The sequence below is a fragment of the Schistocerca gregaria genome, chromosome X (assembly GCF_023897955.1).
Source record: "Schistocerca gregaria isolate iqSchGreg1 chromosome X, iqSchGreg1.2, whole genome shotgun sequence".
In the NCBI taxonomy this organism is placed as follows: Eukaryota; Metazoa; Arthropoda; class Insecta; order Orthoptera; family Acrididae; genus Schistocerca; species Schistocerca gregaria.
This window is the reverse complement of record NC_064931.1, coordinates 408,727,418-408,739,788: the sequence shown is the minus strand read 5'-3', so window position 1 is coordinate 408,739,788 and position 12,371 is coordinate 408,727,418. Positions and strand designations below refer to the sequence as shown.

The window sequence follows — 12,371 nt, the reverse complement described above, 5'->3', positions numbered from 1 at the left end:
ATTGGTATAAAGAATGCTTTTTCCAAACTTTCTAAAAAGAAAGTCTGCTATCAAGACATTGCTTTTGTTCTATTACTTTATTTATGACTGAACGTTTCTAAAACTGAAGACACTCGTCCATGCACTGCACTGCAGCCGAGATCTGGCAACGTCGTTCTCTGTTCATTGGCTGACTGTGTTTTGTGACGTCAGATGCGCAGAACGAACCTAAACTCGGCCGCCAGCATAAATAACGCGCACTTTAGTATTCTTTCAATACTGCAGTACAATTCATTTTGACCCAAATATTTAACTACTTGTTTTGATATGTTGACTCCAAATGAACTAAAAGCATTTTTTGTATTTTTTGTTTTATAATAAAAATACCACTGTGCATCAATATGATTTCAAAAAGCTGAATTAACTATTCGAGATCATAAATCATAAAAATACTCCAAAAATACTAGAATTTCATTACTTTCAAAAGTTTTTCTTTATCTAATTTTTAATGGTATTTATATTTCTTAATCATTTCCTCGAATATTGTAAGTTATATACGTTTTCTCTGTATTTCTAGGTTGTCTGTTTTGTTCTGTAATTCTTCATAATTATTTTTATCATGAGCTGATGTAGCAATAGCTACGTTTCTACCAGCTAATATACCACTTGTTCCTAATTAAATAGGTAAAATACCTCACATGCTTATTTAAAACTGATTCTTCTTTCTTTTCTCTTAAATAGTCTAGAATTTAATTTCATAACAGGTGTAACTAACGTTATGAGCTAATTGTAACCAGTTTCTTTATCTGAGCACCAGTTAAAAAATTTGTAATACTCTTTAACACTTCATTCTTGAGTTTAATTTTAATTGATTTAGATTTAGTTATGCCACTCAATAGGAAAAATTAATCAATGTTGAAATCATTCTTTTATATAGATTAAAAAATTGTTTATAGTACACACTCAATATTCCTTTAGCTATCCTAAATTACCTTATTGTATTTTGATTAAAATGTTTTGTAATCCCCAATCATAATCTTCAATTTCTAATCCTAGGCATGATTTTCGCTTTCTATACATTATTTCCATAACTGCTGTTACAGCTAATTTTTCTGCAAATGATGCATAAACCACAAACATTCTCTCTTCTGTGATATTTTGAACCTATTCATTTCCTTCAGGTCTTGATTCTAAATCTTTCTTATCTGTGTATAAAATATCTTTTTTTACAAGCTTTGTCTAATGTATTTATTCCTTGATCTCCTCAAGCTAATCTTTCTTTAATCTTGTTCCTGGACCCCAATACTTATAGCCAGATTGATTCATTTGAAATGGTAATTTGTTAATCATTTTGTTAACAAATCCATTACCTTATTTTTCATTCTTGTAAAATGTATTCAGTAAACTGTTCAAAATTTTAATTAAATAAGGTGTACTTTTCGGATTGTTGATAATAAAATTATTAAATTCGGTAGTTAACATTTCTGATACACCAACTTCTTCTGTATGATATATATATTATATGATTTATAGTAACATGTTCTTTACTTAAAGAAGTCATTAATTCATCTGTATCTACATATCCTCTTTCACCAATAATTAATTTACCTTCATGAAATTTTGCTCGTAGTTCACTTAGAGATGTGATCATTCCAACATGTTTTAAACTAAAACTCATCTTCAGGACTGTTTAAGTGTTACCACATTCTTTCACTTATACTTATTTCTAATTCTATTTTTATTCCATTCTTCATATTTATTCAATATGTCATGTGATTCTGATTCGTTTAATGTGTAACCAATTGGTGGCCTGTCACCATTTTTTTTCTAAATAATGAGAGTAAGCTTTGTATGATAGAAACAATTCGATTCTCAATTTCTACACTACTTATGTAACTTCTAATATGTTAACACCTAAACTTTCAGTTCCTTCTTTAACTTTTTCAGTTGCTCCAGTAACTGTTTAATCTTCTTTTTTCAAGTCACATTATTTGTTCTCAGTTGGTTTTTCCATTTCTTTGCATTATTTTTTAATTTTTCACGTTTTGTCTGTTTATTTAATTAGGATAAAGTATATTAAAATTTTCAAATTCATATCTATGTTCAAGACTCAATACATTCCATTAACATTTATGTTTATATTTATGTAGCGAAGTTGGAACATGTTAGAAAATTTCTAATATTACTTCAACAATTTGGTTTGTTAATTTTTCTTGTTATATAATTTGTTAAAATTCCAAACTGACCCTCATTCCAACCTTTACTACATATTTCTTTTCAAATATTGAAATTTAAATCTCCACCACCAATCTTATAGTAAATATTTAAATTTTTATCATCCTGCCTAAATATATTTTAAAAATTTAATTTATTTCTGACCAATTGTTAGGTATTTTCGAAAATGTATCAGATACAAAAAACAAGTTATTCTTTTATGTTTATCTCCAGTAAAATATTCTCTAACTGTATCTCGATTCTCAAGAATGATAGCATCAAATAAAACAATTGAATTATTTCACATTTATTTTTTTTATAATTTCATAATTAACAGCAGTAAATGCAACAAAATTTTTGAAATATTATTTTTAACCTTTTTACACGGTTTCATTAATTCTTGATATTTTAATTGATCTACACTTTTAGAATAAACATATAAACGTTTGATTTTATTCCAGTTTAATCATCTTGCAGTTAAAATGTAATTATCCATCATTAATTTTGTTTTTACACATCTGCAATGACCAATTGTCCTACAACTGCATTGGGTAAAAGTTTGCCATATATATATTTGCTATTGTAATCTTAAAATCTTCTTTTTGGATTACAACCTGTTTTCCTTTTGTAATTAGTAAAAATTTACGTTAGTAAATGAGGCTTGATATATATTAGGCGATGAATCATCAGTTCTCAAAATAATGTTACACTCATCCATTAGAGACAGTCTTAAAAAGTGACACTAGTTAGTTTTTACATCAAATTTTTATCTTCAAATATTACATAACAAAATAATAAACTACATTGTGACAGAGAAAGAACAGAGATTCTGGTTGTTAACGCAGTTTCAAAAGTTTAGAAAAAATTTATTCATACAAAAAAAAACATAATATATACATAAAGCAGAAGAAATTTTAAATATTTATTATTGGTAGTGATGTTAAATTATATGTGAACATAAAAGAGAGCAACAGAAATTTTTTATGATTTACTCATCAAATTTTTGAAACTAATGGAGAATTAATTGCAAACAATACTATGAAAATTATAGCATTTGAATTAATTAATGTTAATTTTTGTTTAGCTGAAGGAGTATTTGTAAAAAGATGATTATCATCATCTGAACTAAAATTATTGCTTCTTTCAACCCTAATGTTAAATTTGGTGCAACAATAATTTATGAACCAAATTATTGTTTCAATAGAGGATAAAATTCAAAACTGAAAAATAAATAATGTGTTGCTACTGTAACAGCTATTTTAGAAACGAAAGAATAAAATATGTTCTATGTAAATCAACAAGATTGAGAGCTATTAAATTTATTGTTTTCTTGTAATAAACATAAATATCAGTGATAGTTGGCTCCATCCAATGCACAAGTAATTGTAAACAAAGTTTAAAACTGTTGCTGTTTATATAACATATTATCCAATGTATGAAAGAAAATATAATAAAAATTGATTGATAAATATTCAGAAAAATTATTTCATTTTGTCACCACACAGAAAGGAAACACTATTTTATTTAGAATTGAATTTCCTTTCTTTTTATCATTAGCTTTGTCACATTCAGCTTCATCTCTTACTGATCAGATTTATATGGGAGGAAATGTAACTGACAATAGGAAAATAATGAGGAAGAAAAATGAAGTGTTACAGGTACTGGGGATTTTTGGCAGAATTTTTAAAGATTATAAAGAAGTAATGTGGGAAGAAGATTCAACAGTATTATTTACTAGTTGCTCTAGTTCAAATGATGTTATTTTTTGTTTGGTCCATTATAATGATGGAGTACAAATAAAAGACTTCTTACAAAAGAAAGAAAAATTATTGTCGAGAGTAATGATGTTTGAGTTTCAGTTGTTAGATGTGATGGCAATTAGGAGCTAGAACAATGAGGAATTATCTTAAACAATTCTAAGGCACCGATTTCCTTTCATGACTACAAAAGTAGTTGGACTACATGGTAGTAAAAACTTAGTGATCTATATCACAAATTATAATATAACATACTTCATCTTTGTCATGTTTCAAATTCATTGTAAACATCATCAGTTGACTGATTTATCATTATGTGAGCATTATAAATTAAGTACATGATATTAGATAAATGGAAGAAATGAAGTATACCTGCAAGAATTTAGAGCCACAAAATGATTTTTGAGAGATTGCGATTCATTTAATTATTTTAAATGAGTTACACAATTAAAAGAGATACTGATATAAATCCATGTAATTTTATTTCAAATTTTCCTATTTATGTAATTAAAAAGACATGTACCAAAACTATTGTAGCAACCAAAAAACTAAAAATAAATTAAGTATTAATTTAATGTTGATCCTGACATGTACATAAATACAGTAGAGCGTCGATTATCCGAAGTAATTGGGGGACATGGGTGTTCAGAAAACTGGTTTGTTCCTATAATTGAACTGTACATGTTTATTTGCCAAAAACGAAGTACTGTACAGTAAAATTACTCATAAAAACATGCATCTCTTTTAGTATCACAAAGTAACATCTAAAGGCAACTTCAGTAGGAATATACAGTATGTAGCACAGTTTATTAAACAAAAATATATACATATTACATACGCATTTTGCATGAACAATACACACACCTGAACTCTAAGCTGGTGAAGGTGTTGCTGTGAACAGCTTTAATACTGCCATAACTTCTACTGCCACAGTCAAGCCGACAGAAGTGTGCTGATTGTTGAAACACAGCAATTGGCAGCTTGGCCAGTCAGCATCGCCTTGTGAAGGCCCCATTAAAAGCAATGTTCCGCCAGCGGTGTCCCAGTGCGGCGACTACTGTGGGAAACTTGGGTGTGAGCAAGTACACCGTTCAGTTAAGCAGTCGTTCAGTTGACCGACGTTCGGATAATCAACGCTCTCCTGTATGTACTGAAAAATAATCTAACATATTATGCTCAACAAAGAATTTTGCCTGAGAGTGTTTAATTATATCTTAATTTTTTACATACCTTAAAATTAATATTTTCCCTTAATCTTACTCTATTGGATTCCTCAACTTCATAATCAAAAATAGATTTTTTACATTCAGTTTGATCATTTTCTAGATTATTAAAAAGATCTATGGTCTCTTGAACTACGGAAGTTTTTATTTTTGTTGTTCATTTTTGCAGCAGCTAAAGTAGCCTTGAGAATGTGTCCTGTTTATTGAGTCCACATACAAAAACAATTTTAATAAGATTTTTTTTATTTTTCCAATAATAATAAATTTGTATTTTTATACTGACTATTTTTCTAATTTTCTTAAAGAATGAATTTCAGTTTTTATATTATATATTCTTTTCTATATAAATGGAGCAACTACTTAAAAAGTCAACAATGTAAGCAATAATAAATTGTCCAGGAAAGTTAATAAGCTGGAAACAGATGTTTTATACACATTTTCTGAGTGTAATTATGTAAATAAAGAATGTTGATAAAAAGATTGCATAGAACTCCATAATAATTTTAAAATTACTTTGCAAAACATGTGCTTCAAACTAATAAGTGTATGAGATTTTCCATGTTTTGAAGATAGAAATATTAAATTGAGATATAAAGGAAGAAAAATCAACGATATCATAGTGAATACCACAATACAGAATTTTTAAACTAGAAATGAGTGTATGATATGAAACTCCCATATGTAGATTTTATACTTGAAATTTTACAATTTTCCTTTGAAATATTTGGAACATATTTGAAAAGTATTTGGACAAATGATGTGAATGTTCGAAATTATTGGTGAAAATAGTCTATAAAACGATGAAAATTCCTTTACAGTGTTGAAAATAGTAGCAAAAAATTAGCCATTTACCTGCATTGACATGTATGATCCATATAGTAAAATATCAATGTATGTTCTGGGTAATTTTGGCTAAAGTTTGAAAACATTGTGAAGTTCTGAGGGATCTCTGGTGAATTTTGCGATCTGGGAAAAGTGAGCTACAAGATAGAATTATATTCTGGTAATACAATATCTCCAAGATTAGCTATCTTTTACTGAAGCTCAAAAGTTAGCAGCGACTTCAGTGCAAGATGCATTTAACAGATTCCACAACAAAATTCTGTCTCAAAATGTGAGAGACTATCCACACAGATTCAAATTGTATGTAAAGTACACCAGTGGCAAGGCAATCCATACTTTCATTGCAGATTGCCAATGGTAATACTACCAATGATAGCACCATTAAAGCGGAGTTATTAAACACAGTTTCCTGAAATTACTTCACAAAATAAGATGAAGCAAATATCTAGATTTTGAATGCAAACAACTGCCAACATGAGTAACGCAGAAGAAGGTATCCTCAGTGTTATCTCTTCTAATTGTCTCCCAAACCATTTATACAGATAAGGAACAGAAAAGGACCTATAACACTACCTTGGGGAACGCCAGAAATCACTTCTGTTTCACTTGACGACTTTCAATCAATTACTACCAACTGTGACCTCTCTGACAGGATGTCACGAATCCAGCCACATATCTGAGACGATATTCCATAAGCACGCAATTTCACTACAAGCAGCTTGTGTGGTACTTTGTCAAAAGCCTTCCAGAAATCCAGAAATACGTGATCAATCCGAAATCCTTTGTCAATATCACTCAACACTTCATCTGAGGAAAGAGCTACTTGTGTTTCACAAGAACGATGTTTTCTAAATCCACGTTGACTTGTGTCAATAGAACATTTTCATCGAGGTAATTCATAATGTTCGAATACAAAATATGTTCCAAAATCCTGTGCATATCTATGTTAATAATATGGACCTGTAATTTAGTGGATTACTCCTACTACCTTTCTTGAACATTGGTGTGACCTATGCAACTTTCGAGTCTTTGGGTACAGATCTTTCGTCGAGCGAACGGTTGTATATGAGTGTTAAGTATGAAGTTATTGCATGAGCATACTCTGAAAGGAACCTAACTGGTACACAGTCTGGACCAGGAAACTTGCGTTTATTAAGTGATTTAAGTTGCTTCACTATTCCGAACATATTTACTTCTACAATACTCATGTTGGCAGCTGTTTTTGATTCGAGTTCAGGAATATGTACTTCACATTCTTTTGTGAAGGCATTGCGGAAGGCTGTGTTTAGTAACACTGTCTTCGATAGTATCTCCATTGCTATCGCGCAGAGAAACCACCGATTGTGTCTCGCCACTAGCATACTTTACATACGCCCACAACCTCTTTCGATTTTCTGCCAGGTTTCGAGACAATACTTCGTTGTGGAAACAGTTATAATCATCTCGCATTGAACTCGCTGTAAGTATTCTTGCGCCTAGATTTTTCTGTCTTCGTACACAAGAGACCTTTGTCCATGAATTATGTAGCACCCTGAATGTCTATACCAGGGCTGCTCACAGCATGCCAGACTTCATGCGTGTGGGCCAAAGCTCGGCCTGTCTGATCTTCCTTCCCAGAAGTACACGGTACAGCGCGATGTTCATTTAGTATTGTGATGTGGCATTTTTCTCTCGGCACAACTTTCTTCAATTTGACATAATTGTGGCTCAGCGCTGTTGAACCTTTCCCATTTGTTCGTGGCAAGGAGGACGTTCACAAGTCCAGTAGTTGTTTGCATAAAAAGAGGCAGTCTAAGGATCTATCGTAATATTCCTTTAAAAATGAATGGGAATGATTGAAGAGAGAGTTGAGAATTCTCGGTATTTATGCAGCCGTATAAGCGGCAGGTGCTGCAAATTTGCTGCAAAAGAATTTAAATATTAAGTTGACACATTTACCAAGAAGCACTTTGCGCTAAATTTCCTGGCAAGCAGCATGTGAAGAAACTGGCGGAGTGAATAGCAAACATTTCTGAAGTCGCAGGCAGTATTCTACTGTAAGTTGCAACAGCTTTCTATGGAACTGAACGAATCGTCTGGAGACTTTATACACTCTGTTCAGAAATAATCTTCCAATATTTACAGGGGATGTAGTATGCATCAAGGACACACAAAAACTTCCTGTCAACATTGGTCGTAAGTCTTCCATCTTCTGAGTTATGGCCTCCATGTGTAGGAGGAGCGTACCCTGCATGCCAAGTACTTTGTCAGTAAAGGAGAGAGGAAACAGCTTACATATTAGACGTTTATGCAGCACAATGTGTCTGCATTGATATCTAGCACACATCCGACACAAGAACACATAGAGTATTCCACTACATACTACAGCATGTAGCCTATTGGCCACGCATATTATTTTCATCTGGCGTACTCGTGGTGTTCATACGGCACATTATTTGTTGTTGCACAGCAGCACATTACTGTAAATTGTTTCCGTGTAGGTCACTGGATGTTCAGCTCCCAATGAGCGCCTACTATTCAGCACAGGAGATGGCAGATACGATATTCTGCTACGGGCAAGCAGATATAAGCAGCCTACAGACATGTAATCTGTATATATCGAAAGATCCACGACGCTGTACGCCATCTGTAAAGACGTGTAGCACCCTGTTCACATCGAGCACGTGTTGTGAAGGCTAGTGCAGAGCCATGGTGATCATTGACAGTAGTGGCAGTAGACTATAGCTCCAAAGATACGATGTTTACGACCAATGTTCACAGAAATATTTTTCTTCTCATGTTGCATACTACATCCTCTAAACACTGAAACCTTTTCCGGACACCCTGTAGATTACTGCAAAGTACGTTGGTTACATCAAAGGACGTGCCTGGAACGATTTTACAATTTAAAATTCTCTGTTGTTGAATTTATGAAGGAAAAAGGAGTGCAAGAATGAAAATTAGAACATCCAGAAACGACTGGAGACCTCGCATTTTAAGTGGACTTCACTGCACACTTTCTATATTAAGACAGTGCAAGGGGAGAAACAATTTATTTCTGGTTTCACGGTGATGTATTTCGAAAGAAAATCGCGTTATAGAAGGGATATATTCTGACAAACACAGTGCAGTTCTCAAAGCTCGCTGGCATTCATGGAAATGCTAAGTTTGAAGATTTCATTGTGGCCTTGAAAGAGTTAAAAGAATAGTTTCCTAAACCTTTTGAGGACACTGTGAATCTTAATCTGTTTTCTAGCTGTTGTCGAGACCGTTTGCCGTGTCAGTTGAAACACGCCTGTGTATATGCAGCTGTACCTGATTGACCTGCAAGGTAATTCTCGTATTAATCACAAATCCCCTTGCGTTAAAACTGTCCAGGAACTGCTTTCCTCAGGCAGTGTTTCCATGTCTCCATAATGAGTTGCAAAAGTCCTACAATATTTGGATCGACATATTTGTGTGGAAAACCATTTCTCTATTATGAAAATAAATGTCACGATTATGCGACAACCTCGAGGAAACGTGGGTTTAGAAAACATCGTTCCTGTGAAACACAACTATCTGTTTATTCACATGAAGTGTTGAGTGCTATTGACAAGGGATTTCAAATCGATTCCGTATTTCTGGATTTCCGGAAGCTTTTTGACACTGTACCACGCAAGCGGCTCCTAGTGAAACTGCGTGCTTATGGAATATCGTCTCGGTTATGTGACTGGATTTGTGATTTCCTGTCAGAGAGGTCACAGTTCGTAGTAACTGACGGAAAGTCATCGAGTAAAACAGAAGTGATTTCTGGCGTTCCCCAAGGTAGTGTTATAGGCCCTTTGCTGTTCCTTATCTATATAAACGATTTTGGAGACAATCTGAGGAACCGTCTTCTGTTGGTTGCAGATGACTCTGTCGTTTATCGACTAATAAAGTCATCAGAAGATCAAAACAAACTGAAAAACGATTTGGAAAAGATATCTGAATGGCACGAAAAGTGGCAGTTGTACTATCGCGAAATATGGGAGAGTGTTTCACAGAAATGATACAGGATTTGGGCTGGACATCATCAAAAGAAAGGCGTTTTTCATTGCGACGGAATCTTCTCACGAAATTCCAATCACCAACTATCTCTTCCGAATGCGAAAATATTTTACATAGGGAGGAACGATCACCAAGATAAAATAAGGGAAATCAGAGCTCGTACAGAAAGATATAGGTGTTCATTCTTCCCGCGCGCTATACGAGATTGGAATAATGGAGAATTGTGAATTTGGTTCGACGATCCCTCTGCCAGGCACTTAAATGCGATTTGCGGTGTATCCATGTAGATGTAGATGAACCTGAGTGCGATAATCTGCGAAATTGTCTGCGTCTGTCAGTATGGCGACAGTTTGTGCCAGATAAGAATTATATTATATCTTCAGTTCAAAATGCTCAAATGTGTGTGAAATGCGATTGGACTTAACTGCTAAGGTCATCAGCCCCTAAGCTTACACACTACTTAACCTTAATTATCCTAAGGACGAACACACACACCCATGTCAGAGGGAGGATTCGAACCTTCTCCGGGACCAGCCGCACAGTCCATGAGTGCAGCGCCTTAGACCGCTCGGTAAGTCTTCAGTGCGCCAAAAAAAAATTAATACTGGAAATTTATTTTGCTTGTGATCTACGTTGTTACGAAATGTGAAGTATAAAATCGAGTCGTATGCAGTGCGGCTGCACAGACATTTAAATGTGGCTCCTCTTCTTTACCCCTCCCCACGCTCAGTTAGCGTGTCATGCCGGTGGGAGAAATGTGCAGCGAGGCTGAACACTATGGCATTCGTGCAAGGCACGGCTCTCCAGCTAAATTCTTGATCGCCCCTGGTCTGTACGTTTGTGGGGGGACTTCGCTTTGAAAATATTGGTTCTTAGACGTGAAGATAATTCCTGACTACTTATTCAAAAGTAATTTGTCTGAGCAGTGTAAAAGTCTATTCGTTTGGATGCCAGTTTCCCTGCGAATAAACCACCGTCCAGTAGACTAGAGAGTTTCAGGTTATCAATGAGTCTTGTGTCTTTGTATTTACAAGATGCTGGAAGGTGTATACGTTCAGTTGTTGACAGAGTGCAGCTTCTACTCCCTGACAGATTCGTTGATTGGTTCGCAGATTTTCATCGGGCGGCTACTTCCCGGTGGGCATGGAGTTCGTGTCGGAGCTGACGTACCCAGAGCCGGAGAGCATCGCGATGGCCGTGATGATGATCGCAGTGCAGGCGGCGAGCTCGGCAGCCACAGTGCTGTACGGCTGGATGCTGGGCGCCGTGGGAGACTTGTGGGCCAACGCGTTCCTCAGCGCGCTGCTGCTCGTCGCGCTCCTCGTCACCGTCTTCATCAGGGAAGACCTGCGCCGACGCCACGTCTCTCTCGCCGCCAACGCCCCCGACCGCAAGGACACAGAAGATGCTCGCAAAAGCAGCTTCAAAGTCGACGGCCATCACTGACGGGCCACGTCGCACCTTACAGAATGTGCCCATGGAAAGCCAGCTTTCGGCTCACTGAATACGTGTTATCACACGAAGATGCAAGTGGAGAAGAGCAATGTTTTGAAGAGTTTATTCGCACGAAAGAACTCCATCGTGTAAAACGTGAATTGATATCAATATTTTCAGATGTTATGGCCTTCTCAGTAGACTGAGATATGCTCGTGAATTATTCTGCGGCTACATCACACTGTTTTCACAGTTGTCGATATTTATTTTTGCCTACATAAGCTTTTATACTTAAAAGCAAGACTGTACTTTATGACAACTAAATATGTAAAAATACACAATAAATTTTATTTTTTAGTTTCGTGGATATTTCTGATGTATATAATCATTATCAGCGATTTGAAGTTCCCTGTAGGATAAAGGCGTCTTTCAGATTTCTTCATGTATCGAGGCCTTCATCTGTGTTGCTACTAAGGTACGTGTTATCTAACGTCATGTGCCTATCTCCCATTAGGTCGTTGTGTGGACCCATTCTTACGTCACCATTGGACTCACAGCAGGGAAGACAGTGGTTCAAATCCCCATCCGACCACCCAGATTTAGGTTTGCCGTGATTTTTCTACACTACTGGCCATTAAAATTGCTACACCAAGAAGAAATGCAGATGACAAACGGGTATTCATTGGACAAATATATTATACTAGAACTTACATGTGATTACATTTTCACGCAATTTGGGTGCATAGATCCTAAGAAATCAGTACCCAGGACAACCACCTCTGGCCGTAATAACGGCCTTGATACGTCTGGGCATTGAGTCAAACAGAGCTTGGATGGCGTGTACAGGTACGGCTGCCCATGCAGCTTCAACACGATACCACAGTTCATCAAGAGCAGTGACTGGCGTATTGTG

General features: G+C 35.2%; 1 protein-coding gene across 1 annotated transcript in view; it reads left to right on the top strand.

Annotated features, from left to right (window-relative positions):
• Positions 1-11,827, top strand: part of LOC126297756 (uncharacterized MFS-type transporter C09D4.1-like) — a 146,354-nt gene extending 134,527 nt beyond the window's left edge. Inside the window, exon 7 of the mRNA XM_049988931.1 lies at positions 11,137-11,827. Within this exon, the coding sequence (XP_049844888.1) occupies positions 11,137-11,470 (334 nt within the window). The 3' untranslated portion in view covers positions 11,471-11,827. The remainder of the gene's footprint in view (positions 1-11,136) is intronic.
• Positions 11,828-12,371: the final 544 nt, after the last annotated feature.